Source organism: Taurulus bubalis, assembly GCF_910589615.1.
Source record: "Taurulus bubalis genome assembly, chromosome: 13".
NCBI classification, from domain to species: domain Eukaryota; kingdom Metazoa; phylum Chordata; class Actinopteri; order Perciformes; family Cottidae; genus Taurulus; species Taurulus bubalis.
This window is the reverse complement of record NC_136601.1, coordinates 7819377-7847071: the sequence shown is the minus strand read 5'-3', so window position 1 is coordinate 7847071 and position 27695 is coordinate 7819377. Positions and strand designations below refer to the sequence as shown.

Genomic DNA, 27695 nt, shown 5'->3' with positions numbered 1-27695 from the left:
TGGTGCAGGAAGTACAATCTCTGCTGGGCCTTTTTGCGTATGGTGTTGATGTTGGAGGTCCACTTCAGGTCCCGGGAGATTGTGGATCCCAGAAACCTGAAGTCCTGAAGTCCACTGTCATGTCCACAGTCTTGATCTTGTTCAGCTGCAGGTTGTTCTGACCACACCAGAGGACCAGCCGTTCCACCTCCCGTCTGTACGCAGACTCATCACCGTTCCTGATGAGGCCGATGACCGTTGTGTCGTCTGCGAATTTATAGTTTACACAGCGATCATAAATATTTATTGGATGCACGTTGCACATATTTGTCTATGCTCTTGTAATTGAATCAAATATGATACATTTTCTAAATTATTATAAAATATCATGTTTGTCTGGGCACAACACACTTTCAGGCAAAAAGAAAAATACAGAACATTGTGAATTTTATTTGCTTTGGTATTATTATACCGTCTAATCCCTGAGTGGAATCTTTTTCCCCATTCAAATTCTCTATACTTAGTTGCGCTATTATTCTTTTCCAGATGCAAATGTGAGAAAAATGCTTGCATGTGGAGTGATGATGGGGATGAATTCTGAACTTTGAGTTCATTGTGTGAACAAATCAGCATGTTTTCAACAGTAAAGTGCATCCTACAGTACATCGGTGTAGATTGTCTCCTCTTCTTTGATTCCATCTCTCTGCTTTACCAGCTTTCCTTCTGGTAAAGTTTGGTGTACAATAAACCAAATACCTCTCATTCCTCTGAGAAAGAAAGTGATACATTGAACATGAGAGTAGATTATATTACTTGTACATGCAGATAGATAAACATTGCTGATTAGTTATATTTAGTAGCTACATTTTTATACCCCTTACCTGCTGATTTTGCTGATTGCTACTAGCTGTAGCAACATTCGTTTGCAGGGTGGAAACAGCTGTTTTATCAAAATAATAAAATAAATGAACAGTTCAAAAATATGGATTTAACTTTACAGAAGATGCATGATACTATAATGTTGGTTTTTTGGGAAACACTTTATTAGGTTGAGTAACGTCTCTTACCTTCTCAACAATCACAGGATTTTTTCCCAAGGACGGCTATAACAATACAACTTATTGACAAAGCAAAACACAGCAGAGAGAGAATTGTGTTCTTTGAATCACACGTGCTTTCAACTGAAACATTAAATCAACCAATAATTAACGTTAAAAGTAATACACACTTTACATTATTAAATACATTTAGTGTTTGTTTATTGAGACTTTACAGCAATGACTGGTGCAACAAATCATCTTCATATCACTGCCATCTGTTGGTGAAAAGCACATGAGTCAAACAGCAGATACAACTTACTTAACTTGTTGTTCCTTCGCTCAAGTAATATCAATAAGTTTGTTTATTTAATCAGTTCTCAAAATTAATCAGATCAATGAAAAAAAATCCCTTTAAGTTTGGTCATATAGACTGAAAGCCAGCAGAGATATTTCAAACAGGACAAATTCAGACACTCCACCTCCTCAGTCATGACCCGCCCACTCTGACATCTTTGGTGAAACACATCAGCAGGAAGAGTTCAGCATCCTCTATGTTGACACTATTTTTAGTTTCATAGTCACCTGACATGCATGTGTGTTCTAGGGGTGATACAATAGAAGGGATACTTCACAACTGAACATAATCTAGTACAAATACATCTCAAATGTATTCAAAAGAAATGCAGAGGAGTCTGTAGACACTGGCTTGTGTTTATCCCAACATGCATTGCAGATGGTGCGCACCAGAGAGTTTAATATTTTTCTTCTTTTGTTTGTTTCGGGGCGGTTGTGTTGTGTCCGTTTTACCATGAACAGTCTTTTTTCTCTGTAACATGTAATGTTCATTTTCCCAGCTAAATAAACAAAAAATATTATTGAATACATTTGTATGTCCTGTATTTTCTCATGAGTGTGTGTGTGCATGTGTAAAAATAGGCATTAATGATCACCACTGACAAACAAATGACGCGTGGAAAGTTGAGCATGGTTGTGGGTTTGCAGCCAAGGTGAGGTGTGAAGTCAAACCCCATTACTTCCTGTCATTCTCACCATTTTAGTCTTAGTGATGGGGATTATGAAGCAAACAACATGCAGTAGAAATAAGTCTCATGGTGCAGAAGGCTTTTATAAAACCATACCTGGCCAGTGATTCAGAATTCAAATCATGCATTGCCAGTGAGTGTTTTCAGTGCACCATTCTGGGTATTTCTGTTTCTTATTTTAATGAGAGACAGAGGAGTGCTACACACTCACTGATCCAACCCAGACCATTTTCACTACAAGTGATAATGTGTTAATACTGTTTTTTCATCTGCCCTGCTAGCACATCATGTACATCTGAGAACACATTATATATATATATACATATATATATATATATATATATATATATATATATATATATATATATATATATATATATACATACATACATGCACACACATGCACATCAGAGTGAAACATGCAGCTCAAAGAACACATGAGACGCGACTGATCTTTGGTAAATATGTTCTCAGATGTACATGATGTGGCAGCAGGGCAGATGGAAACATTAACACATTATCACTATAAAGTGAAATTGGTCGACTCAAAGGTCACCTCTTTGCCTTTCATTTTCAGCATGATGCACAGTGCATGTAGCAGCCCTGTACTTAAAATAAAATAAACTTACTTTTAAATGATTTAAAAATCCAATTACAAATCTGCACCTGGGTGCATGAGTGCAAAAGTTTAAAAAAGACAGGCAAAATGTAAACGATCAGCTTTCTGATGCTTCTTGTAGCGTTCCCCCTCTTGCAGCACAAACCTCACCACATATCCTGTTGATATGGTCTCTTCAGAGTAAACTGCTTCAGTAGTTGGTCAAAGAAACGGCCCGTCTGTCAGTGTAGCTCTTGCATTTGACTTTGCTTGATGTTTTCAATATGAGTTGCCTTTACAAATGGCTGTGAGACTAGAAAGGCAGTGGTTGCCCCCACTAAATGTTTACTAAAACATTAGTTTGCAAACATTCCTGAACAAAAATGTAAATACAACATAAACACTGCACCAGACAAAAATCATGTCCTATAGAATCATCAACTCATCATATTGTGAAAGCCAAATAAAGGCTCCTGATATGTCACTTTAGAATGAAAATCCATTCTTTAATTTGTTCAACCAAGAAATGCAGTGTTGGTCCAACAATAAAGTCAAATAAAACTCCATCTGGATTTCATTGAAAAGGGTAAATGATCATGGGTTTGGTAAATTTAGGGGCATGCGCATTGTCTGCTTTTTAGCCAATCACGATGACTTCTACTTAGTACACCTTGATCACCTCGTGACTATCTTTCATTTGACTGTGAACCCATCCGCTGTGCAAGAGAAGGGTTTTCTACAACGATGATTGGAAGACTGGCCGCTCTGATTCTCCTTGGCACAGTGTGTAAGTGAAACTTTAAACATTACGCTTGTTTATTTTTAACTGTGTTGAAGCTGTTACAAGACAAGACAAAGTAATAATCTTTCTTGAAGATATTCTACGATGGCCACTGTTAAACTCTTTTGTATTTGTCTCTTTTCTTCAGATCTGATTCAAACTGCAGAGGTTCCTCACCAGGTCTCTTTGACTTTGGCTGAACTTGGTGGAAATGTTACGTTGCAGTGTTCAGTTTATGAGACGGAACGCAAATACATTTACTGGTACAAGCAGCCTCTGGGATGTATGGTCCAACAAGTCGTTGCTGTTATTCTTGGCAAAACGACAGTTAGTGAGAAGTTTAACAACTCACGGTTTGGGTTCACATTAAAAAAAGAGAACGCTCAGTTTTCTCTTACCATCAGAAATATCAGTAAAGAGGATGAAGCAACATACTTCTGTATCAGTGCCGCTATATATTCAAGCAGTTTTGTTAGCATCTTCTTGGCTGTTAAAGGTAAAACATATTTTACTTGCAGAGCTTGTGCCACATTTTATTTCATGTGTATCAATAATTGATTCTGATGTCTTGTTACCTGGATCACACAGATCGTAATCAGCAGAGATCTTTCTACGTGAAACAGAGTCCGGACACTGAGTCGGTCCAGCCGGGCGGCTCAGTGACTCTCCAGTGTTCACTTCTCTCCAAGAACAAAGAAAACAGAGTCCAGTGTCCAGGTGAAGACCGTGTGCACTGGTTCAGATCTGGATCAGGAGAATCTCATCTAGGTCTCATTCACACTCACAGTGATACACAAGAAGAAAGAAGTTGTGACTACAGTCTGTCCAAAACTATACACAACTCCTCTGATGCTGGGACTTACTACTGTGCTGTGGCCACATGTGGAGAGATCCTGTTTGGTGAAGGAACCAAAGTGGACACAGGTACATTTTGAAGTCTTAAAATAGTCAAATAGTGAATTCTTTGAATACTTTTTTAACATTAAAGCTAATAAGATTTGATGAGATACTTATGCATAAAATGCATTTAACATTTTGTTTATTCGTGGTTGCTTCCCTAAATATATATGTCGCATCTTTAAGTCGGACAAAATCACAGCTCTTTGACATGTTACATGTTAGTTGAGGGCGAAACTTTGTTTTTTTTGTGCCTTTCGTGTATCTGATCATTTGTTTAAGAGGATTTAAAAATCATTCAAACTCCTCACTACAACAAATGGAAGGCTGCAGTTGTGATACATTCTGCTTGTTGAGAAAAAACATCTATTTTCTAAATGTGAAACTGTCTTAAAACCGCCAGGTTTTGAGTTTCTCTTAATATTGCCCGAGGTAGTCATTGAAATAACAAACATGAAGGAGGTGTTAAGTTTCTATTTTGACATTTCTCTTATTCCAGGATCAAAACTGGAACTAGTTGTCATCGGACTGGGAGTCCTGTTGGCCTGCTGTGTGACTGCGATTGTCCTCCTTCTTTTCTACGTAAATCGAAGGAGAGTTTGTGAACATTGCAAAGGTCGGTTCCCCAAATATACATGCACTTAATTAAGTATTAACCTATGTGTATGTTCCAGAATTAAAAGAATACACTTAATTCGTCATTTCAGTTACTCTATTTTTGTTCATGAGCTATTGAATCATTTTATTTTGTGTCTTCTTGTCTATTTCACCCGTTTAGCAAGTGTAGGTAGTTTTAGCCCGAAGGATATAAACTGTGAGCTTTTAATTACATGGTTGCCTCGTTGAGTGCAGGGTTATTTTAAGTAACTAAAGTTCGTAAGTCAAATGTATTTAGTATCGTACCAAGATCATGAAGTGTGTCACAAGAATGAATTATTAAAAATAAGACAAACATGGGATAGCATGAGGGGACACAAAGGCCAGTTTAAATAAGTGGGTCTTAATTAAGCCGTTTGTTTCAAAGGCATCAACTTAGACCACATATCAAATGTGTAGCAAAAGCATTCCACAGTTTCAGAGCAACCACTTTAAAGGCAAGGTCACCTTTTACCATCCATCCACGTTACTTTACATAACATCTGTCAAAAGAGAAAATGTAGCTATTTTAAGAAGAAAAATGGTCATCACCAGAACCAAATCATTTCTAAAAATAAATGTTCTGTTTGCAAATGTATCGTATTTGAAGGAAGGCTGGTCACACTGGAAGAATCTGCTCTTTTACACCCTTAAACAGAGACATTTAATAACCTCAGCATACTTTTTTTGTAACTGTAAATCCAAACTCTGAAAACTAACTACAATTACAGTTTCATGCTAAATTTGTGATAAAAAGCACATGATAGTTCTGTAGAGAACTGATTGCCTTAGTTGAGTTTTTTTAGTGGGAAGCACTAGAAGAGTTGGAGTGAATGTGTAACTGTAAAGCACATAACTGAAAATATGAGGTACTGTGAGGTTGATAAAAGCCACATTGATATATGACAAGCAGTTCCTGGTGTGCTCGCACTTTCTGAAGGCTTTGCTTTCATCAGCAGAAGCGTCGAGGGCCGCCCGTAATCATGACAAGTCGACAGTGGCTCAATCAACTGACCTGGTAAATATGTTTATCACCTTGATACCTAGAGTCAGAACTGTTATTCTGACTCTAGTCCTCTGGTTGTTCAATTCATAAGCGTCAACGTTCACCCTTGCTACATGTAGTGTTTGGCCATTGGTACTCAATGCATGATCAGATGCTGCACCGTGCAGCCTGATGATACCCCGTCTATTCTAGGCTTGGTTGTGATTAACTGTTCTTCATATTTCAGTCCTAATCTAAAGAGAATGCATTATTAATAGACAGTTATTATTTGCAGGATGGTGACAGAGATGCAGTTAACTATGCAGCACTGAAGTTCTCCACACGAAAAGTGCAAAGAGTGGAGAAAAGAGAGTCTCCAACAGAGTGTGTGTACTCTGCTGTGCGAGCAGACTGCCACACACAGCGCCACCTGTAGGCAGAGGCCTGCATGTGACCTGAACCCCACCTGTCTTCAGAGAGTTGGACTTTACTCAGCTTTGCATGTTCTGTGTATCTGCATCTTGTGACAAATGTCAGCGCGCTAGAGTGTGACTGGTTGTACAGGCATTAGTGTGTGACTGAGAAAAGCTTAAATTGAAATAAAACTTTTTGCACATCATTGAAAAATTATATTTCTTCCAATGTTTCTCTTTCCAACAGACGTCCCACAATTTCCATAGAAAAGGATATAAAGTGGCTGCAAATCACTCTAAATCTACTTTTTTTCACCAAAATGAAAGCCATGCAGATATTTCCTTGTTCCCTTTAGTGCCCCCTGCAGGCAATCCTGCTCTTCACACCCAGCCCTATGAGTTAGTTCACAACTCCACTACAAACCACTATGGTCTGACTATTATTGATTTATCAGTATAAATGGTTGGTAAATCACATTATATGATAGTTAGACTCTCTCTACAACTTTCATTTCAATCCATTCAACAATTGATGAGATATTTCAGTAAGAATCAGCAGTGTAGCTGAAATAGGTATGAATTAATGTTGCTTAAATCAGCGTCATATTGTTTATTTAAAGAGGACGTTTTTTTTATTAGGCTCTCATTGGCTAATAGCTTCTCAATCTGTTTTCTCGTGTATATTGTCACATTTCCTCCAATATAAACTGATTGTAGCTCCTTTGATTGGCTCGTGGGGTCCTCTCTTTTTCTACTTTCTCAGTGCACACCCGATTCTGACCCCATAGTTTTTCTCCAGTATCTGAGGCAGCTATGGACGTTGAATTGCTTGCTAGAAGTTAGCTAGCTTTGTAAAGAGTTAGCTAGATTCAGATCGTACAAATCAGTTGTTACACGATGTGATTTCACAGAAATGCATGAGATGACCACGACCTCTGAACAGCACAATGCGTTGTTGTGGAACGAAAGGTGTTAAAATAGCTCAATATAACCTTTTCACAGCAACCCTCAAGATTGCAGAATCATTTTATACTTTTTATAGTAATCACATCAACACATTACTTATCCAATTACCGTCTTTATTTGCCAAATAGATTTAGACATATTTTTGTTGAGAGCCTTGATAGTGTGGAATGTAATTGTTTTTCTTTTGCCCTGATTATTTAACATACTTAATATTTAGATCTCAAGTTAATTGAGGGTTAAGAAATACAGTTCATCACATTGCTTTTCATTTCCAGGAATTATGAAAAATGTATACTGTCCTCACAAGTTTTTTTTCTTTCTTCTTCATTTTATAGTAAATTAACCTTGGGGATTTCATTCATAAATGGTCAGTGCGTTTTTTTAAAATCCAGAAGCAAACGTAAACACATTGCTCTGAGAAGTCTTCAAAGCAATGCCGACTGTGGTAAGGCAAGGCAAGTTTATTTGTACAGCACATTTCAACAACAAGGCGATTCAAAGTGCTTCACATAAAACCATTAAAAGCATCAAACCATAATGCAGAGAAAACAGGATTTAAAACAGTTAAGAAAACATTAAAACAGTCAAAAAGCTAAATAAAAAATAAAAGTGTAATATAAGTTGCAGTGCAGTTTAAGAAATAAAATGCAGTCGAGAGATGCAGCAATTGTAAGAGATTAGTATGAGCAAAACAAGAAACATTCAGCAGTGTAAAAGGTTTATGTTTGAGCCTCCTGGGTTACTTCTGTAAAAAGTATTGTATTAGTTTATACTGTGTTGTAAACATTTAATAAGAAAAACAATCAAACTCACTTCACTGATACTAACTAAATTATTTTCAAAATAAGCAAGTCACGACTAAACACTTATCAATAAAACAATGCCATTATAATAGAAAAGAGAAAACCTTTGAAAAGACAGAAAACGGTGCACCTTAGCACTGATACATATCGGAGAAGTTTACAGCCTTAAAACTGCACATCAGATGAAAGTGAACTTCTTCAAGATTTAACAATGCACAAAACTAAACAAGAATTAAGAGACATGAGATGCTGTAGAATATCAACAAAAGCAATTCAAACATAATATTAAAAAAAAAACATTTTTCAAGGTTATCAAAGTGAAAGACTAACCAATATCAGGAGTGAAGCAGCATATTTACAACAGTGTGCCAGACAAAAAGCATGTTAGCTTTAATGAGCAAATCCATCAGATTGTTAATCTATCACCAAAGTCCTGACATCAGAGTAGATGGTCTCTTCCTCTGATGGTTTTACATTATTTCTTTCTGCTCTGCCAGTTCTCCTCTTGGTGAAAGTTGGTGCAGAATATGCCAATAAGTCCTCATTTCTCTGAATAAATATGGGAAAAATATTATAAAATAGCATATTTTATTTTCTATTTATGTGGAGAGGAAAAAAAATATGTCGATAACTTTTCCAGTGTCATCTTTTCTTTATAAACCTTACCTGCTGACCGGCTGTTGCAGCATTTGTTTGCAGAGCAACGGCTGCTGTATTATAAAATAAAAACACATGTAGGATGAATATTTACACATATCAGTCGTGGTAACTCTGAGAAGTTTTGCAAGATACTGCAAGAAACGTATATTACCGTTGCAACATTCACAAGTATTTTTCTTGATGGTATAAATCAGGAAGGCAATAACAATCAGACTTAAAGCCAGAGCTGCAAATAGCAGAATCAGAACTGCGTTGGCCTTCTGCAAATCCCACATGTTGGGTGCTGCAAGTAAATGAAAATGAGCGAATAATTAAAGGTAACAACTATTATGACGAGATGATATGTCACATGTGGTAAAATTGCTTCGTGATACTTGATCTTAATGGATTCAAAGTGAATCTTTATGAATAATTTATATGGAAATGTGTTGCCGTTACCTTCAATTTCCAGTTTTGTTCCATTTCCAAATAATATCTCTCCACATGCGGCCACAGCGCAGTAATGAGTCCCGGCATCAGAGGAGCTGACGCTCTTAGAGAAGCTGTAGACACATTTCTGTGGAGAGTGAGCCTCAGGACTCTTCTCACATCCAGCTCTGTTCCCATGTACATACATTAAACTGGGATGAGATTCATCTGATCCGGCTCTGAACCAGAACACACTCTGTTCTCCTGGACACGTTTTCTTCTCAGAGTCTGAGAGGACTGAACACTGCAGAGTCACCGAGTCTCCTGGACGGACCGGATCAGACGTACGGTCTTGTATGACGGCAGTGATATCAGGTTCTGGTCCTGGTAAATACAAAGATGATAATAACCATGCTTTAATGAACATACACATTGTTAAAAATGTTTATTTTTATAAAGACTGTCCTATAAATATGGACACACATAATATCTTTGAATTTAGAGATTTACCTTCAATTCTCAGAAATGTTCCATTCAAAAATATAAAATCAAGTCGGTTTACTTGTATACAGTAGTAAAGTCCAGCATCGCTTAGCTTTGCTTGACGAATATGCAGCAGAAAAGTTCCAGGTTCTTGTTTTGCTGTAATGCGAGGAGTCTTATTAACAACATAATTAGAATCAAAAGTATATGTTCCTCCCAAGAATTCAGGTAAGTTTCCAGAAACAATTCTGATCCAATACAAGGTTTGTATTTGAAGAGATGTGTTGCGAGCACAAGTCAGAGTCACATTTTGTCCAACACCAACAGTCTTTGTTTCAAAGATCTGATCATCTGTGCATCCTGAAAATATCAGAGAAACACAGATCAGTGGTCAACGACAGTAAAATAATCAGGTATGTTCTGCTAAATTACTGTAAAAACATGACACTAATATAAATGTATAACCAAAGTACATCAAACATTTCTACTTGTACTTACGCCCCACTCTGAGAATCAGCAGTAAGTAAAATATGATCATCATTTTCTTGTTAATCCACTTGAGACTGCAGTGACATTAGATCATTTTAGAAGATGATGTGCCTTAATGTAATCATATCAAGTGGGAGGGAACTGTTTCAGAGCAATCTGATTGGTCTCTCATGATTTTCCAACCGTAATACATGACACAACACACGTTTGTTTCATGGTGAAAATTGAAGCAGCAGAGGCAAAGACATCCTGATTCTTCATTCCAACAATGAGTCAAGCTCCAAAAACACTGGATCCTACATTTCCTTCAGTGCAACTCAAAAGCGTCTTTCTCCGGCTTCCTCCCACAGTCCAAAGACATGCAGCTCAGGTTAATTGGACTCTAAATTGCCCGTAGGTGTGAACGTGAGGGTGAATGCAGACAAGTCCAATATGAATGTATCTCCAAAGTGAACCAGATTGAATCACTTATGGTGGCCTTTGAGTATAAATGCATGACATGTTATGTATATGTAAATATATATGTCTATGTTTCTGGGCCTAACAGAACATCAGTTTGATTTGTGTGCAAAAAAGACGCTTTCAGTCATTTGCCAGTGACACAAAAAGACAGAAGAGACCTTAAATGTTGTGTGAGCCAATTCAGATGCTCCACATCATCAATGTTGACCCGTCCACTCCTGCTCCTCTATTCTCACCTCCCTTCTTTTCAGGGGGCGGTGAGAGGCAGCAGCAGAGCGCCACTCTCACAGTATCACATTCACCTGGAGGTGATTTACAGTTTCTGACCCGCATACTTTTATCTGAAGGAGGGAGCCGGTTCCCACATTGACATTCCCACAATAACAAGGACAGGAACACCAGACAATATAATGCAGCCCAGTACAACACCACAAACTCCAGCATTAAGATAGTTATCCAAACAGGGTTCAAATAAATTAAAAAGACAACCTATCTATCTACAGTGTAGAACCGAAACTTCCGTAGCATTTGTTAGACCAGCTCGTTGTGGTTTGTGGCCTTCATCAAGTTTTTTTTTCATTACATGCTTTGTACTTTCACAGACAGACACACATTCACAGTCACCACTGACAAACAAATGATGCGTGGAAACTTTGGCATTGTTGTAGCAGGGTCTAGGTGGGTCTAAGGTGTCAGTGCAAACCTACATTTCTCACTAACACACTTGTGTTTATGATGGTTACTAATATCACATCAACTTACAGGAATAGGTAAAGAGTTCAGGAGAGTCGGACAAATGCACCCAGTCACGCGATGTCATGACCGTTTTTCATCACACTCCTCTGTTCATTTGTAGTTGCTGTCAGAGGGGGAGGTGCTAATCATTCACTGGACCCACTGGTCTATTTGTCAATGCATCATTTTTAACCTTGCTCTCAAGTTAAGTTTGCTTGCTTATCTGCAAATAGGTGAGCCAGCCTTGCTTAAGTCTCTGCCTTGAAGGTTTGTCAAAGGGTGGAAACATGGCCCACCACAGCTTCTGTCTGTCGGTGCAGCTGTTGCATGCAGCATTGCTGGTTCTTCTCGCTTCATGCAGAAGGCATTTACAAAGTGCTGCGAGACCAGAAAGAATGATGGGTTTATTCAATTGAGTAGTTGTCCCCTTATATTTTTTACATTTTGTGTGTTATAACTAATTATAAAACTAATTGTGCCTACGATTTAAAATGCTCCGCATGTGTTTTTGTTAGCTATGCTTTGCTCTACAGCCGTGAGAAGTTATGGGGCACAGCTACACAGCAGTTCATTGGTGGAAACCACTGACAGTCGGCTATTTGATCTCTCACTTTGTGTCTGAATGTGCACATGCATTTCAAAGCAGACATTTAGACTTGTGAAACACACAAGTGTAACTGGTAGCATCATGAATTCTGTTATAGGTTTTTGTTTTTTGGTATATTAAATCAATGTTAAAAAAAGAGGAAATGATAAATAAACCAAACTATTTCAGAGTGCTTGCAAGACCATCAAGATGTTGATCAAGATCAAGAGGTGATAATAAATTAAACAAGGTAGTGAAATAGAATAATTAAGAAGTCCATTGTGCTCTTGGGTTCACTGCCAAAAGAATTGGGAAATAAAACAATCATTCCAATATTGTTATAAGTTGATACAATTAAATGCTTTATCATAATGACAAATTGTATATTCACATGAGCCTTTCTTTCTCTCACTTTAACATTTGACATTATTTGTGGCTTTAGCCAAATTTCGTCTCATCTTTCCATGCAACAGTCTTTAAAACTTGCAACTTGTAACCTACGCTGAAGCTAATGTTATTTCAAAAGTCCTCCTTTCTTACCTCTTAGTGTTGCCTGGACGTCCAAATTTAGACAACTATCAAAAGTGCATGAAGTATCACTGTAAAACTGCACTTCAGCCGTTGGGACGAGCTGTTGTTGGTCAATAAATGGCTCCAGTGTGTAAACTCATGAAGTCACAGATTTGGTTCAGAGGCCAGTTAAGGCTCGGGCACGGCAGCGGGATTCTCGCAATGTCGTAAGATCACGCAAGAATAGATCTTGTCAGGCTTCAAGTAATGCATTTGTGCCCAAACCATTGTGGTTGGGACCAATCAGCATCCTGAGAGGAGCTACTGGCAGCCACAGGAGTGTTTTAGGTCTTTGTGCTGCGACACGGAGAGCCAAATTGTTCAAAACAACATTTCTGCTATCGCATCAGTCACATTAATGTAATTCTGAATAGGGGCTTGGCCCTGTTACATCAGATCTGGAGAATATTTCTTCAGTGAAAGAAGCAAAGAACAGCACTGAATGCTTTTCCCAAAGGGGAAGGTGTTTGTTCTCGACTGGCGGTGATAGACAGATCACCAATCACCTGCAGAGTACTTTTTGTACTTAACTTTTTTTTCCAATCAATGACGGCTTCTCAGATTGTTCTGTGTAACAAACCATCTGGCACTTCAGGTTGATTTAGGCCAAGTTGTGGATTTTTCGGTTGACCAGTAGAATACCATCGAAACTGGCAGAAAATGTAAAATGTGGATCGTGTCCCCTATGTGCATGCTAATAAAACAAAAAACATGTCTGCACATCGTAACCTTTCAATACACACATGCAGTCAATAAGACTGTCTGTACTTCCTCTTAAAAAGGCGAAAAACACAAAAAATGTCTATCACAGTAAATTCAGTCATGCAATCTAAATCAAGACACTGCATTGAAAATACAACAAAGACTCAAAACATGTAGATTTCCCATCCAATGAAAATAGATCAAAGGTTTGCCAAATGAAGGAGGAAACTCACATTCTATATCTCATATAGCCAATCATTCTACTTTGACTACATTTTCCACTTGGGTGTGTGACATCAATAGTGCAAGACAAGAGTGCTGCACCACAATGATCTCAGGACTGGCTGCTTTAATTCTACTTTGTACAGTTTGTAAGTACAATTCTTAACTACTTTGAGAAAGACACGACCAAGTAATAATCTTTGGAAGGGTAAATACTTTACTTTACCTATTTACTTATTGTGTGCTGTCACGTTGCTACTGTCTGTCTCTTTTCTTCAGGTCTGATTCAAACTGCAGAGGTTCCTCACCAGGTCTCTTTGACTTTGGCTGAACTTGGTGGAAATGTTACGTTGCAGTGTTCAGTTTCTGAAACGGAAGGCAAATCCTTTCACTTGTACAAGCAGCCTCTGGGATGTATGGTCCAACAAGTCGTTGCCGTTGTTTTGGGCAGAATGACAGTTAGTGAGAAGTTTAACAACTCACGGTTCACAGTAAAAAAAGGGAACGCTCATTGTTCTCTTACCATCAGAAATATCAGCAAAGAGGATGAAGCAACATACTTCTGTATCAGTGCCACTACATATTCAAACAGTTTTGTTAGCATCTTCTTGGCTGTTAAAGGTAAAACATATTTTACTTGCAGAGTTTGTGCCACATTTTATTTCATGTATATCAATAATTTATTCAGATGTCTTGTTACCTGAATCACACAGATCGTAATCAGCAGAGATCTTTCTACGTGAAACAAAGTCCGGACACTGAGTCGGTCCAGCCGGGCGGCTCAGTGACTCTCCAGTGTTCACTTCTCTCCAAGAACAAAGAAAACAGAGTCCAGTGTCCAGGTGAAGACCGTGTGCACTGGTTCAGATCTGGATCAGGAGAATCTCATCCAGGCTTCATTCACACTCACAGGGATACACAAGAAGAAAGAAGTTGTGACTACAGTCTGTCCAAAACTATACACAACTCCTCTGATGCTGGGACTTACTACTGTGCTGTGGCCACATGTGGAGAGATCCTGTTTGGTGAAGGAACCAAAGTGGACACAAGTACGTTTTTACAGTTTTATTCAAAGTATTGTATTTTTATAAATTGTATTTAAATAATTAAAAAAAAGCATAGTTTAGTCATTAAAAGGTCTTGTTAGTTTTTCTAATTGAAGTTATATCAGTTAGGACAACATGGTATTCACTATAGAAACTGCTGAGATATTGTGTCACACAAATGGGTCAAACGTGAGCGGTCAGATGATCCAGCAGGGTGGAAACAACCGTGTTGGCCAAGCTTAACAGCTCGCGATGGGGACGGCACGCACCTGTTACTCTAAGTGGCGATTAACTTAATTATGCAAGACTTATTAACTTCTGGCCTTAATGAATATTAACAGGTGCGTCGTACACTAATTTACACCCCACACACGGAAATGAAAATAGCTAAATAGACCAAAACCTTGTACCAAACCTTTGTGTATTGATTTAAAGGAGTAATATGCAGCACCATGTCAGCTGCTTTTTGTAACCACACAGCTCATGGCTCTGTAACGGGAGACAGTGGTTGGTTTTGACAACCCGACATGGGGCTAAGAGGCTCTTTGATGACCAACAACGTCGCAAACACAGTGAGATAAGAAGCACAGAGAAACCAGAGGCAGAGGGCAGAGTCTCCGTAGAGACAGACACCACCACACACTGGTAGTGGGTCAAAGTGATGATTAAAAGGGATTATTTTTATATCAGGCTATACATTAGTAAAACAAGATGTTGCAAATTATCATCTCACAACTAGTTATTGTTCCCTTCACATGTTTACCTGAAAGGTGCCCAACATTTAGACTTGAAAACCAATCTCGACTGATATAACATCATCTCAACTATTTCATGAAATTCCATAAGTAAAATAATTAGTACGAATTATGATAAATTACACATTTGAGTAAATTAATAATATTAATCTGCAGTATTTAAGATATTTACCATTAAGTCACCTAAAAGTCATGAATGACTTCATAGAAAAAAGGAGAAAAGAGTTTATTGCCTTAAATGACATTTTTTATAATTATTTCAGCAACAATTCAGGGATGGGATCCAGTTATCATCATCCTCGGGACACTGTTGGCTCTCTGCGTGATTGTGATTGCCATCCTTATTTTCTCAAGAAACTGAAGGTAAGTTTAATACACTGCAAAGATGAAAAATATAACTGGAATTAAAAAATGCAATGACGTTATACAGGAAGCCTCTCTGATACCCCTTGTCACAGCTCTTTTCAAACTATTATTTTTAGGATGGTGACACAGAGGCAATGAACTACTCGATCCCTGGATTTATCTACAATGAAGAGGAAGAAGAGGGAGAAGAGGAAGACGATGGAGAAGAGGAAGAAGAGGGAGCAGAACCAGTGAAAGGAATCAACAACCAGCACTGATTTCTGTTTGGGTGAAATCCACTGATTGGAATCCAGCTCTTTGTTATATTTTTGGAAAGCCAACATGTATTGTATGGTAAAGTGTATGTTCATATTTTTTATCTTTACATGAGATAATTTTTGCATTGGTTATTTTATTGGACTTATGTTTCTTCAAAGATACACATAAATAGTACTCTCAAAATCCACATGAGTACAAAAATCCTCCGTGTGAATATCTCTGATTATCCCTGTGCATATTCACCTCCTTACACTGAGGGTGTTCAGAGACGTCTGTGTGGTCAGAGTAGACAGATCCAGCCATAACTTGTGTTTGCTAATGTTAATTTGTATGAATAAAAAGAGTGAATATATCTGTTGAGGCTTGGAATATTGACTGCATCATGAAATATTAATAAAAGTTTAAATAAAACAAATATTATGTCAGAAATCTTCCACAGTCATACTTGAGAAAATACATGTAGCAAAAAGAAATATCCTGTGAGCACAATAAAGTAAACTGTGAGCAAGTGGGACTCCTCCTGCTTTAAGCATCACACACAACTTGTATTCACTTAGTTTAATATTGATCTGCCGTCGTTACGACATGTGCGATGAACATTAACTGAATAACAATTCATAATGATTGAGATACATTAGATTTAGTATTAACGTTTTGTTCTAAAATTTACTCTAATTAATGCTTAAAAGAGTTGAAAGTCAAGATTCAATTAAAAAGGCCTGCTGTGCACCGATTCAACAATACGAGCAAACAAATTTAGAAAAGAAATAAACTTCTTTGTATTTTACAACAAAATCCAATCATTGTTTTATCTTCAAATATAATTTGACGTGTGCTAATGTAAGTCGGTAACAACCAATTTTAACCAATAATATGACATCCAACCATCTTACTTGAAGCAACAAGAGGGGTGTGTGTGGAGCCATAGTCTGTATTTCTCTTGTTTAAGGTTGTTAGTGTTGATAACAACTTGAAGCATTAGTTATCAACTTCATAATTATTTCATAGAGTCAGTACATTATTAAGTTATCACAGTAATTATGAATGAATAAATGTATTTTATCCCCAATAAGTTTTCAGTGCTGGTCAAGATTGATAATTGGTTGATAATAGCAAAGACAACATTAAGGAAGTTACAAGTCCCAGTAAAACAGAAGTATGAACGTCTTTAGCTTCTGCACTGTGACATATTCCCCAGTGAAACGGCATATTTGAGCCGTGTACAGTGACAGGAAGGATTTCAATAAAATCCCCTGCATTTGATTGGACTACTAAAAAGTGGGCGGGCTGAACAGGACAACAGAGGACTGTGGTTTCCCCACACCTCCTAGTTGCTCAACAGATGCAGTCACTAAGAGTTGCAGATTGAATGATAGATGGACGTCAAATTATTGGTTGGTAGCATAAGCAATACAACTTCACATTTTGTTTTACAGGAAAAAAAGATATTAGAAATAGTGATTTTGTCTTTTAAGATATTGTTTAATAGGTGAAAAATATCACCGGGATGCGATCTAAAAGGGTTAAAAAAGCATTTTTAATTCCATCTTCACTTTAAAGATGGCTCTCTACTCCTCTTACACAGAGGTTAAAACTCGACATGGCCTGTTCACGTGCGATACATATATTGAGTATTACTGTGGTGCTATGAATGGGTGAAATCCAGATGAACTACAAATAAAAAGCAAACCTCAAATTCAGTGGTTGCATTAAGTTACATTTAAAACCCTAACCAGCCATTGTCTTGTTTTTTTTGGTGGTCTTTCACATTTACTGTTTGTTTATTGAGACTTTATGGCAATGGCTGGTGTGACACATCATCTTCATATCACTGTCATCTTGTTGTTCATTAGGTCAAGTGATATCAATATGTTTGTTTATTTAATCAATTCTCAAGATCAATCAGATCAATGAAAAAAAAAACACTTTAAGTTTGGTCTTAGCTATTGGTCACACGAGAGACTGGAAGTCAGATATTTCAACAAAGACAAATTCAGATACTCCACCTCCTCAGTCATGCCCCGCCCACTCTGACATCTTTGGTGCAGCAGGAAGAGTTCAGCATCTTCTTTTATCTCTGTAACCTGTAATGTGCATTGTCCCTGCTAAATAAACAATGAAATAAAAACATAATTATTGAATACATTTGTATGCTGCCCTGTATTTTCTCATGTGTGTGTGTGTGCATGTGTATAAATAGGCATTAATGATCACCACTGACAAACACATGACGCGTGGAAAGTTGAGCATGGTTGTGGGTTTGACGCCAAGGTGAGGTGTGAAGTCAAACCCCATTACTTCCTGTCATTCTCACCTTTTTAGCCTTAGTGATGGGGGCTATGAAGCAAACACAATGCAGGAGAAATAAGTCTCATGGTGCAGAAGGCTTTTATGAAACCATACCTGGCCAGTGATTCAGCGTTCAAATCATGCATTGCAGTGAATGTTTTCAGTGCACTTGTCCAGGTCTTTATTTCCTTTGGTGGTTGTTGAGGTACAGAGGAGTGCTACACACTCACTGATCCTACCCAGATCTCAGACAAAGATCTTACTCTCCATCAGTTATGTATGCCACAAACACTCCCAAATATATATATATATATATATATATATATATATATATATATATATATATATATATATATATAAACACACATATATACACGCACACACATGCACATCAGAGTGAAACATGCAGCTCAAAGAACACATGAGACGCGACTGATCTTTGGTAAATATGTTCTCAGATGTACATGATGTGGCAGCAGGGCAGATGGAAACATTAACACATTATCACTGTAAAGTGAAATTGGTCGACTCAAAGGTCACCTCTTTGCCTTTCATTTTCAGCATGATACACAGTGCATGCAGAAGACCTGTATTTAAAATTAAAATAAACTTACTTTTAAGGGATTTAAAAATCAAATTGCAAATCTGCACCTGGGTGCATGAGTGCAAAAGTTTCAAAAAGGCAGGCAAAATGTAAACGATCAGGTATAGAGGTTAAAAGAAAATTCTCTTTCTGATGCTTCTGGTAGCGTTCCCCCTCTTGCAGCACAAACCTCACCACATATCCTGTTGATATGGTCTCTTCCAAGTAAACTGCTTCAGTGGTTGGTCAAAGCCTGTCAGTGTAGCTCTTGCATTTGACTTTGCTTGATGTTTTCAATCTAAGTTGCCTTTACAAATGGCTGTGAGACTAGAAAGGCAGTGGTTGCCCCCACTAAATGTTTACTAAAACATTAGTTTGCAAACATTCCTGAACAAAAATGTAAATACAACATAAACACTGCACCAGACAGAAATCATGTCCTATAGAATCATCAACTCATCATATTGTGGAAGCCAAATAAAGGCTCCTGATATGTCACTTTAGAATGAAAATCCATTCTTTAATTTGTTCAACCAAGAAATGCAGTGTTGGTCCAACAATAAAGTCAAATAAAAATCCATCTGGATTTCATTGAAAAGGATAAATGATCATGGGTTTGGTAAATTTAGGGGCATGCGCATTGTCTGCTTTTCAGCCAATCACGATGACTTCTACTTAGTACACCTTGATCACCTCGTGACTATCTTTCATTTGACTGTGAACCCATCCGCTGTGCAAGAGAAGGGTTTTCTACAACGATGATTGGAAGACTGGCCGCTCTGATTCTCCTTGGCACAGTGTGTAAGTGAAACTTTAAACATTACGCTTGTTTATTTTTAACTGTGTTAACAACTTTAACACAGTTAACTAGCCTACAAGACAAGCCAAAGTAATAATGTTTCTTGAAGATATTCTACGATGGCCACTGTTAAACTCTTTTGTATTTGTCTCTTTTCTTCAGATCTGATTCAAACTGCAGAGGTTCCTCAACAGGTCTCTTTGACTTTGGCTGAACTTGGTGGAAATGTTACGTTGCAGTGTTCAGTTGTCAATGAAGGATTCTTTTTCTGGTACAAGCAGCCTCTTGGATATATGGTCCAAACAGTTGCGACAAGATTTTTAAATCAACCAAAACTTAGTCTGCAATTTAACAACAAACGTTTCAACTTCACAACGGGGAAGACTCTGAATTTTCTTTCCATCAGAAATATCACCAAAGAGGACGAAGCAACATACTTCTGTTTCAAAGGAACACCGTATGAACACAGTTTTGTCAACGGCATCTTCTTGGCTGTTAAAGGTAAAACACATTTTACTTGCAGAGTTTGTGCCACATTTAATTTTATGCAGATCAATAATTGATTCTGATGTCTTATTACCTGGATCACACAGATCGTAATCAGCAGAGATCTTTCTACGTGAAACAAAGTCCGGACACTGAGTCGGTCCAGCCGGGCGGCTCAGTGACTCTCCAGTGTTCACTTCTCTCCAAGAACAAAGAAAACAGAGTCCAGTGTCCAGGTGAAGACCGTGTGCACTGGTTCAGATCTGGATCAGGAGAATCTCATCCAGGCTTCATTCACACTCACAGGGATACACAAGAAGAAAGAAGTTGTGACTACAGTCTGTCCAAAACTATACACAACTCCTCTGATGCTGGGACTTACTACTGTGCTGTGGCCACATGTGGAGAGATCCTGTTTGGTGAAGGAACCAAAGTGGACACAGGTACATTTTAAAGTCTTAAAATAGTCAAATAGTGAATTCTTTGAATACTTTTTTAACATTAAAGCTAGTAAGATTTGATGAGATACTTATGCATAAAATGCATTTAACATTTTGTTTATTCGTGGTTGCTTCCCTAAATATATATGTCGCATCTTTAAGTCAGACAAAATCACAGCTCTTTGACATGTTACATGTTAGTTGAGGGCGAAACGTTCACCCTTGCTACATGTAGTGTTTGGCCATTGGTACTCAATACATGATCAGATGCTGCACCGTGCAGCCTGATGATACCCCGTCTATTCTAGGCTTGGTTGTGATTAACTGTTCTTCATATTTCAGTCCTAATCTAAAGAGAATGCATTATTAATAGACAGTTATTATTTGCAGGATGGTGACAGAGATGCAGTTAACTATGCAGCACTGAAGTTCTCCACACGAAAAGTGCAAAGAGTGGAGAAAAGAGAGTCTCCAACAGAGTGTGTGTACTCTGCTGTGCGAGCAGACTGCCACACACAGCGCCACCTGTAGGCAGAGGCCTGCATGTGACCTGAACCCCACCTGTCTTCAGAGAGTTGGACTTTACTCAGCTTTGCATGTTCTGTGTATCTGCATCTTGTGACAAATGTCAGCGCGCTAGAGTGTGACTGGTTGTACAGGCATTAGTGTGTGACTGAGAAAAGCTTAAATTGAAATAAAACTTTTTGCACATCATTGAAAAATTATATTTCTTCCAATGTTTCTCTTTCCAACAGACGTCCCACAATTTCCACAGAAAAGGATATAAAGTGGCTGCAAATCACTCTAAATCTACTTTTTTTCACCAAAATGAAAGCCATGCAGATATTTCCTTGTTCCCTTTAGTGCCCCCTGCAGGCAATCCTGCTCTTCACACCCAGACCTATGAGTTAGTTCACAACTCCACTGCAAACCACTATGGTCTGACTATTATTGATTTATCAGTATAAATGGTTGGTAAATCACATTATATGATAGTTAGACTCTCTCTACAACTTTCATTTCAATCCATTCAACAATTGATGAGATATTTCAGTAAGAATCAGCAGTGTAGCTGAAATAGGTATGAATTAATGTTGCTTAAATCAGCGTCATATTGTTTATTTAAAGAGGACGTTTTTTTTATTAGGCTCTCATTGGCTAATAGCTTCTCAATCTGTTTTCTCGTGTATATTGTCACATTTCCTCCAATATAAACTGATTGTAGCTCCTTTGATTGGCTCGTGGGGTCCTCTCTTTTTCTACTTTCTCAGTGCACACCCGATTCTGACCCCATCGCTTTTCTCCAGTATCTGAGGCAGCTATGGACGTTGAATTGCTTGCTAGAAGTTAGCTAGCTTTGCAAAGAGTTAGCTAGATTCAGATCGTACAAATCAGTTGTTACACGATGTGATTTCACAGAAATGCATGAGATGACCACGACCTCTGAACAGCACAATGCGTTGTTGTGGAACGAAAGGTGTTAAAATAGCTCAATATAACCTTTTCACAGGAACCCTCAAGATTGCAGAATCATTTCATACTTTTTATAGTAATCACATCAACACATTACTTATCCAATTACCGTCTTTATTTGCCAAATAGATTTAGACATATTTTTGTTGAGAGCCTTGATAGTGTGGAATGTAATTGTTTTTCTTTTGCCCTGATTATTTAACATACTTAATATTTAGATCTCAAGTTAATTGAGGGTTAAGAAATACAGTTCATCACATTGCTTTTCATTTCCAGGAATTATGAAAAATGTATACTGTCCTCACAAGTTTTTTTTCTTTCTTCTTCATTTTATAGTAAATTAACCTTGGGGATTTTATTCATAAATGGTCAGTGCGTTTTTTTAAAATCCAGAAGCAAATGTAAACACATTGCTCTGAGAAGTCTTCAAAGCAATGCCGACTGTGGTAAGGCAAGGCAAGTTTATTTGTACAGCACATTTCAACAACAAGGCGATTCAAAGTGCTTCACATAAAACCATTAAAAGCATCAAACCATAATGCAGAGAAAACAGGATTTAAAACAGTTAAGAAAACATTAAAACAGTCAAAAAGCTAAATAAAAAATAAAAGTGTAATATAAGTTGCAGTGCAGTTTAAGAAATAAAATGCAGTCGAGAGATGCAGCAATTGTAAGAGATTAGTATGAGCAAAACAAGAAACATTCAGCAGTGTAAAAGGTTTATGTTTGAGCCTCCTGGGTTACTTCTGTAAAAAGTATTGTATTAGTTTATACTGTGTTGTAAACATTTAATAAGAAAAACAATCAAACTCACTTCACTGATACATGATCAATTAACTAAAATTGTTTTCAAAATAAGCAAGTCATGACTAAACACTTATCAATAAAACAATGCCATTATAATAGAAAAGAGAAAACCTTTGAAAAGACAGAAAACGGTGCACCTTAGCAGTGATGCATATCGGAGAAGTTTACAGCCTTAAAACTGCACATCAGATGAAAGAGAACTTCTTCAAGATTTAACAATGCACAAAACTAAACAAGAATTAAGAGACATGAGATGCTGTAGAATATCAACAAAAGCAATTCAAACATAATATTAAAAAAAAACATTTTTCAAGGTTATCAAAGTGAAAGACTAACCAATATCAGGAGTGAAGCAGCATATTTACAACAGTGTGCCAGACAAAAAGCATGTTAGCTTTAATGAGCAAATCCATCAGATTGTTAATCTATCACAAAAGTCCTGACATCAGAGTAGATGGTCTCTTCCTCTGATGGTTTTACATTCTTTCTTTCTGCTCTGCCAGTTCTCCTCTTGGTGAAAGTTGGTGCAGAATATGCCAATAAGTCCTCATTTCTCTGAATAAATATGGGAAAAATATTATAAAATAGCATATTTTATTTTCTATTTATGTGGAGAGGAAAAAAAATATGTCAATAACTTTACCAGTGTCATCTTTTCTTTATAAACCTTACCTGCTGACCGGCTGTTGCAGCATTTGTTTGCAGAGCAACGGCAGCTGCATTATAAAATAAAAACATATTTAGGATGAATATTTACACATATCAGTCGTGGTAACTCTGAGAAGTTTTGCAAGATACTGCAAGAAACGTATATTACCGTTGCAACATTCACAAGTGTTTTTCTTGATGGTATAAATCAGGAAGGCAATAACAATCAGACTTAGAGCCAGAGCTGCAAATAGCAGAATCAGAACTGCGTTGGCCTTCTGCAAATCCCACATGTTGGGTGCTGCAAGTAAATGAAAATGAGCGAATAATTAAAGGTAACAACTATTATGACGAGATGATATGTCACATGTGGTAAAATTGCTTCGTGATACTTGATCTTAATGGATTCAAAGTGAATCTTTATGAATAATTTAAATGGAAATGTGTTGCCGTTACCTTCAATGTCCAGTTTTGTTCCGTTTCCAAATAATATCTCTCCACATGCGGCCACAGCGCAGTAATGAGTCCCGGCATCAGAGGAGCTGACGCTCTTAGAGAAGCTGTAGACACATTTCTGTGGAGAGTGAGCCTCAGGACTCTTCTCACATCCAGCTCTGTTCCCATGTACATACATTAAACTGGGATGAGATTCATCTGATCCGGCTCTGAACCAGAACACACTCTGTTCTCCTGGACACGTTTTCTTCTCAGAGTCTGAGAGGACTGAACACTGCAGAGTCACCGAGTCTCCTGGACGGACCGGATCAGACGTACGGTCTTGTATGACGGCAGTGATATCAGGTTCTGGTCCTGGGAAATACAAAGATGATAATAACCATGCTTTAATGATAATAAACATTGTTTAAAAAAATAAATGTACAAATACCTTTTATATATAAATATAGCTTTATATTGAGATATTTACCTCCAATTATCAGAAATGTTCCTTTCATAAATGTCAACTCAAGTCCGTTTACTTGTATACAGTAGTAAAGTTCAGCATCGCTTAGCTTTGCTTCATGAATATGCAGCAGAAATGTTCCAGGTTCTTGTTTTGCTGTAATGCGAGGAATCTTATTAACAACATGATCATAATGAAAAGTATATGTTCCTCCCAAGAATTCAGGTAAGTTTCCTGAAACAATTCTGATCCAAAACAAGGTTTCTTCGTTCAGAGATTTGTTGCGAGCACAAGTCAGAGTCACATTTTGTCCAACACCAACAGTCTTTGTTTCAAAGATCTGATCATCTGTGCATCCTGAAAATATCAGAGAAACACAGATCAGTGATTAATGACAGTACAATAATCAGGTATGTTCTGCTAAATTACTGTAAAAACATGACACTAATATAAATGTATAACCAAAGTACATCAAACATTTCTACTTGTACTTACGCCCCACTCTGAGAATCAGCAGTAAGTAAAATATGATCATCATTTTCTTGTTAATCCACTTGAGACTGCAGTGACATTAGATCATTTTAGAAGATGATGTGCCTTAATGTAATCATATCAAGTGGGAGGGAACAGCTTCAGAGCAATCTGATTGGTCTCTCATGATTTTCCAACCGTAACACATGACACAACACACGTTTGTTTCATGGTGAAAATTGAAGCAGCAGAGGCAAAGACATCCTGATTCTTCATTCCAACAATGAGTCAAGCTCCAAAAACACTGGATCCTACATTTCCTTCAGTGCAACTCAAAAGCGTCTTTCTCCGGCTTCCTCCCACAGTCCAAAGACATGCAGCTCAGGTTAATTGGACTCTAAATTGCCCGTAGGTGTGAACGTGAGGGTGAATGCAGACAAGTCCAATATGAATGTATCTCCAAAGTGAACCAGATTGAATCACTTATGGTGGCCTTTGAGTATAAATGCATGACATGTTATGTATATGTAAATATATATGTCTATGTTTCTGGGCCTAACAGAACATCAGTTTGATTTGTGTGCAAAAAAGACGCTTTCAGTCATTTGCCAGTGACACAAAAAGACAGAAGAGACCTTAAATGTTGTGTGAGCCAATTCAGATGCTCCACATCATCAATGTTGACCCGTCCACTCCTGCTCCTCTATTCTCACCTCCCTTCTTTTCAGGGGGCGGTGAGAGGCAGCAGCAGAGCGCCACTCTCACAGTATCACATTCACCTGGAGGTGATTTACAGTTTCTGAACCGCATACTTTTATCTGAAGGAGGGAGCCGGTTCCCACATTGACATTCCCACAATAACAAGGACAGGAACACCAGACAATATAATGCAGCCCAGTACAACACCACAAACTCCAGCATTAAGATAGTTATCCAAACAGGGTTAAGGTTTCCTGCCACCTTAAAATAAAAATAAATAAAAAAGACAACCTATCTATCTGCAGTGTAGAACCGAAACTTCCGTAGCATTTGTTAGACCAGCTCGTTGTGGTTTGTGGCCTTCATCAAGTTTTTTTTTCATTACATGCTTTGTACTTTCACAGACAGACACACATTCACAGTCACCACTGACAAACAAATGATGCGTGGAAACTTTGGCATTGTTGTGGCAGGGTCTAGGTGGGTCTCAGGTGTCAGTGCAAACCTACATTTCTCACTCCGTTTTAGCCTCAGAAAGCTCAGCTTGACTTATGTTTTACCTTTTACTAACACACTTGTTTTTATGATGATTACTAATATCACATCAACGTACAGGAATAGGTAAAGGGTTCAGGAGGGTCAGATGGACCCAGTCACGCGATGTCATGACCGGTTTTCATCACACTCCTCTGTTCATTTGTAGTTGCTGTCAGAGGGGGAGGTGCTAATCAAGATGGCTAGGAGGCTGCACCCCAGGCCCGATTGGCAGTTGCGGCTGTTGTGATCTCATTGCAAGACGGTCTCTAGTTTCCTTAATAGTTTTTTTTCTTCATTTTTAAAGGTTGATTTGCACATTGGTTGGAGCGCCTTTCACTAACTGGAAAATAAATACTTATAAACAGATGAAATGAATCACACTGAAGAGCAGAGGACAGACTGGATGATAGCAGAGTAAAACAGGATCAGCAGCTCCTGAGGCAGGTTGTATTTCCTGAGCTGGCGCAGGAAGTACAATCTCTGCTGGGCCTTTTTGCGGATGGTGTTGATGTTGGAGGCCCACTTCAGGTCCCGGGAGATTGTGGATCCCAGAAACCTGAAGTCCTGAAGTCCACTGTCATGTCCACAGTCTTGAGCTTGTTCAGCTGCAGGTTGTTCTGACCACACCAGAGGACCAGCCGTTCCACCTCCCGTCTGTACGCAGACTCATCACCGTTCCTGATGAGGCCGATGACCGTTGTGTTGTCTGCGAATTTATAGTTTACACAGCGATCATAAATATTTATTGGATGCACGTTGCACATATTTGTCTATGCTCTTGTAATTGAATCAAATATGATGCATTTTCTAAATTATGATAAAATATCATGTTTGTCTGGGCACAACACACTTTCAGGCAAAAAGAAAAATACATAACATTGTGAATTTTATTTGCTTTGGTATTATTATACCGTAAAATCCCTGAGTGGAATCTTTTTCCCCATTCAAATTCTCTATACTTAGTTGCGCTATTCATTGTGTAGTTCATTGTGTGAACAGATCAGCATGTTTTCAACAGTAAAGTGCATCCTACAGTACATTGGTGTAGATTGACCAAATACCCCTAATTTCCCTTAGAAAATTTAGTAGCTACATTGTTATACCCCTTACCTGCTGATTTTGTTGATTGCTAATAGCTATAGCAACATTCGTTCGCAGGGTGGAAACAGCTGTTTTATCAAAATAATAAAATTAATGAACAGTTAAAAATATTTTTCCAGAAGATGCATGATACTATATTGTTAGTTTTGTGGGAAACACTTTATTAGGTTGAGTAACGTCTCTTACCTTTGCAACAATCACTCATTTTTTCCCAAGGACGGCTATAACAATAAAACTTATTGACAAAGCAAAACACAGCAGAGAGAGAATTGTGTTCTTTGAATCACACATGCTTTCAACTGAAACATTAAATCAACAAATAATTAAGGTTAAGAGTAATACATACTTTACATTATTAGATAAGATAATTCAGCAATTACATATTTTTTACATATTACATACATTTAGTGTTTGTTTATTGAGACTTTACAGCAATGACTGGTGCAACAAATCATCTTCATATCACTGCCATCTGTTGGTGAAAAGCACATGAGTCAAACAGCAGATACAACTTACTTAACTTGTTGTTCCTTCGCTCAAGTAATACCAATATGTTTGTTTATTTAATCAGTTCTCAA

The 27695-nt window shown here is 37.8% G+C and overlaps 2 protein-coding genes across 2 annotated transcripts; both read right to left on the bottom strand.

Annotated features, from left to right (window-relative positions):
- Positions 1 to 4851: 4851 nt before the first annotated feature.
- Positions 4852 to 10976, bottom strand: LOC306745762 (signal-regulatory protein beta-2-like; the record flags this gene model as incomplete). The annotated part of the gene is made up of 5 exons (XM_079228601.1): positions 4852 to 4916; positions 8953 to 9084; positions 9240 to 9593; positions 9720 to 10052; positions 10880 to 10976. 5 exons carry the CDS (start codon positions 10974 to 10976, stop codon positions 4852 to 4854), a joined length of 981 nt encoding a protein of 326 aa, XP_079084727.1.
- Positions 10977 to 23180: 12204 nt separating this feature from the next.
- LOC306745761 (signal-regulatory protein beta-2-like) lies at positions 23181 to 27322 on the bottom strand (the record flags this gene model as incomplete). The annotated part of the gene is made up of 7 exons (XM_079228600.1): positions 23181 to 23315; positions 23433 to 23476; positions 23578 to 23709; positions 23865 to 24218; positions 24334 to 24666; positions 26573 to 26722; positions 27304 to 27322. 7 exons carry the CDS (start codon positions 27320 to 27322, stop codon positions 23181 to 23183), a joined length of 1167 nt encoding a protein of 388 aa, XP_079084726.1.
- Between the last annotated feature and the right edge of the window lie 373 nt (positions 27323 to 27695).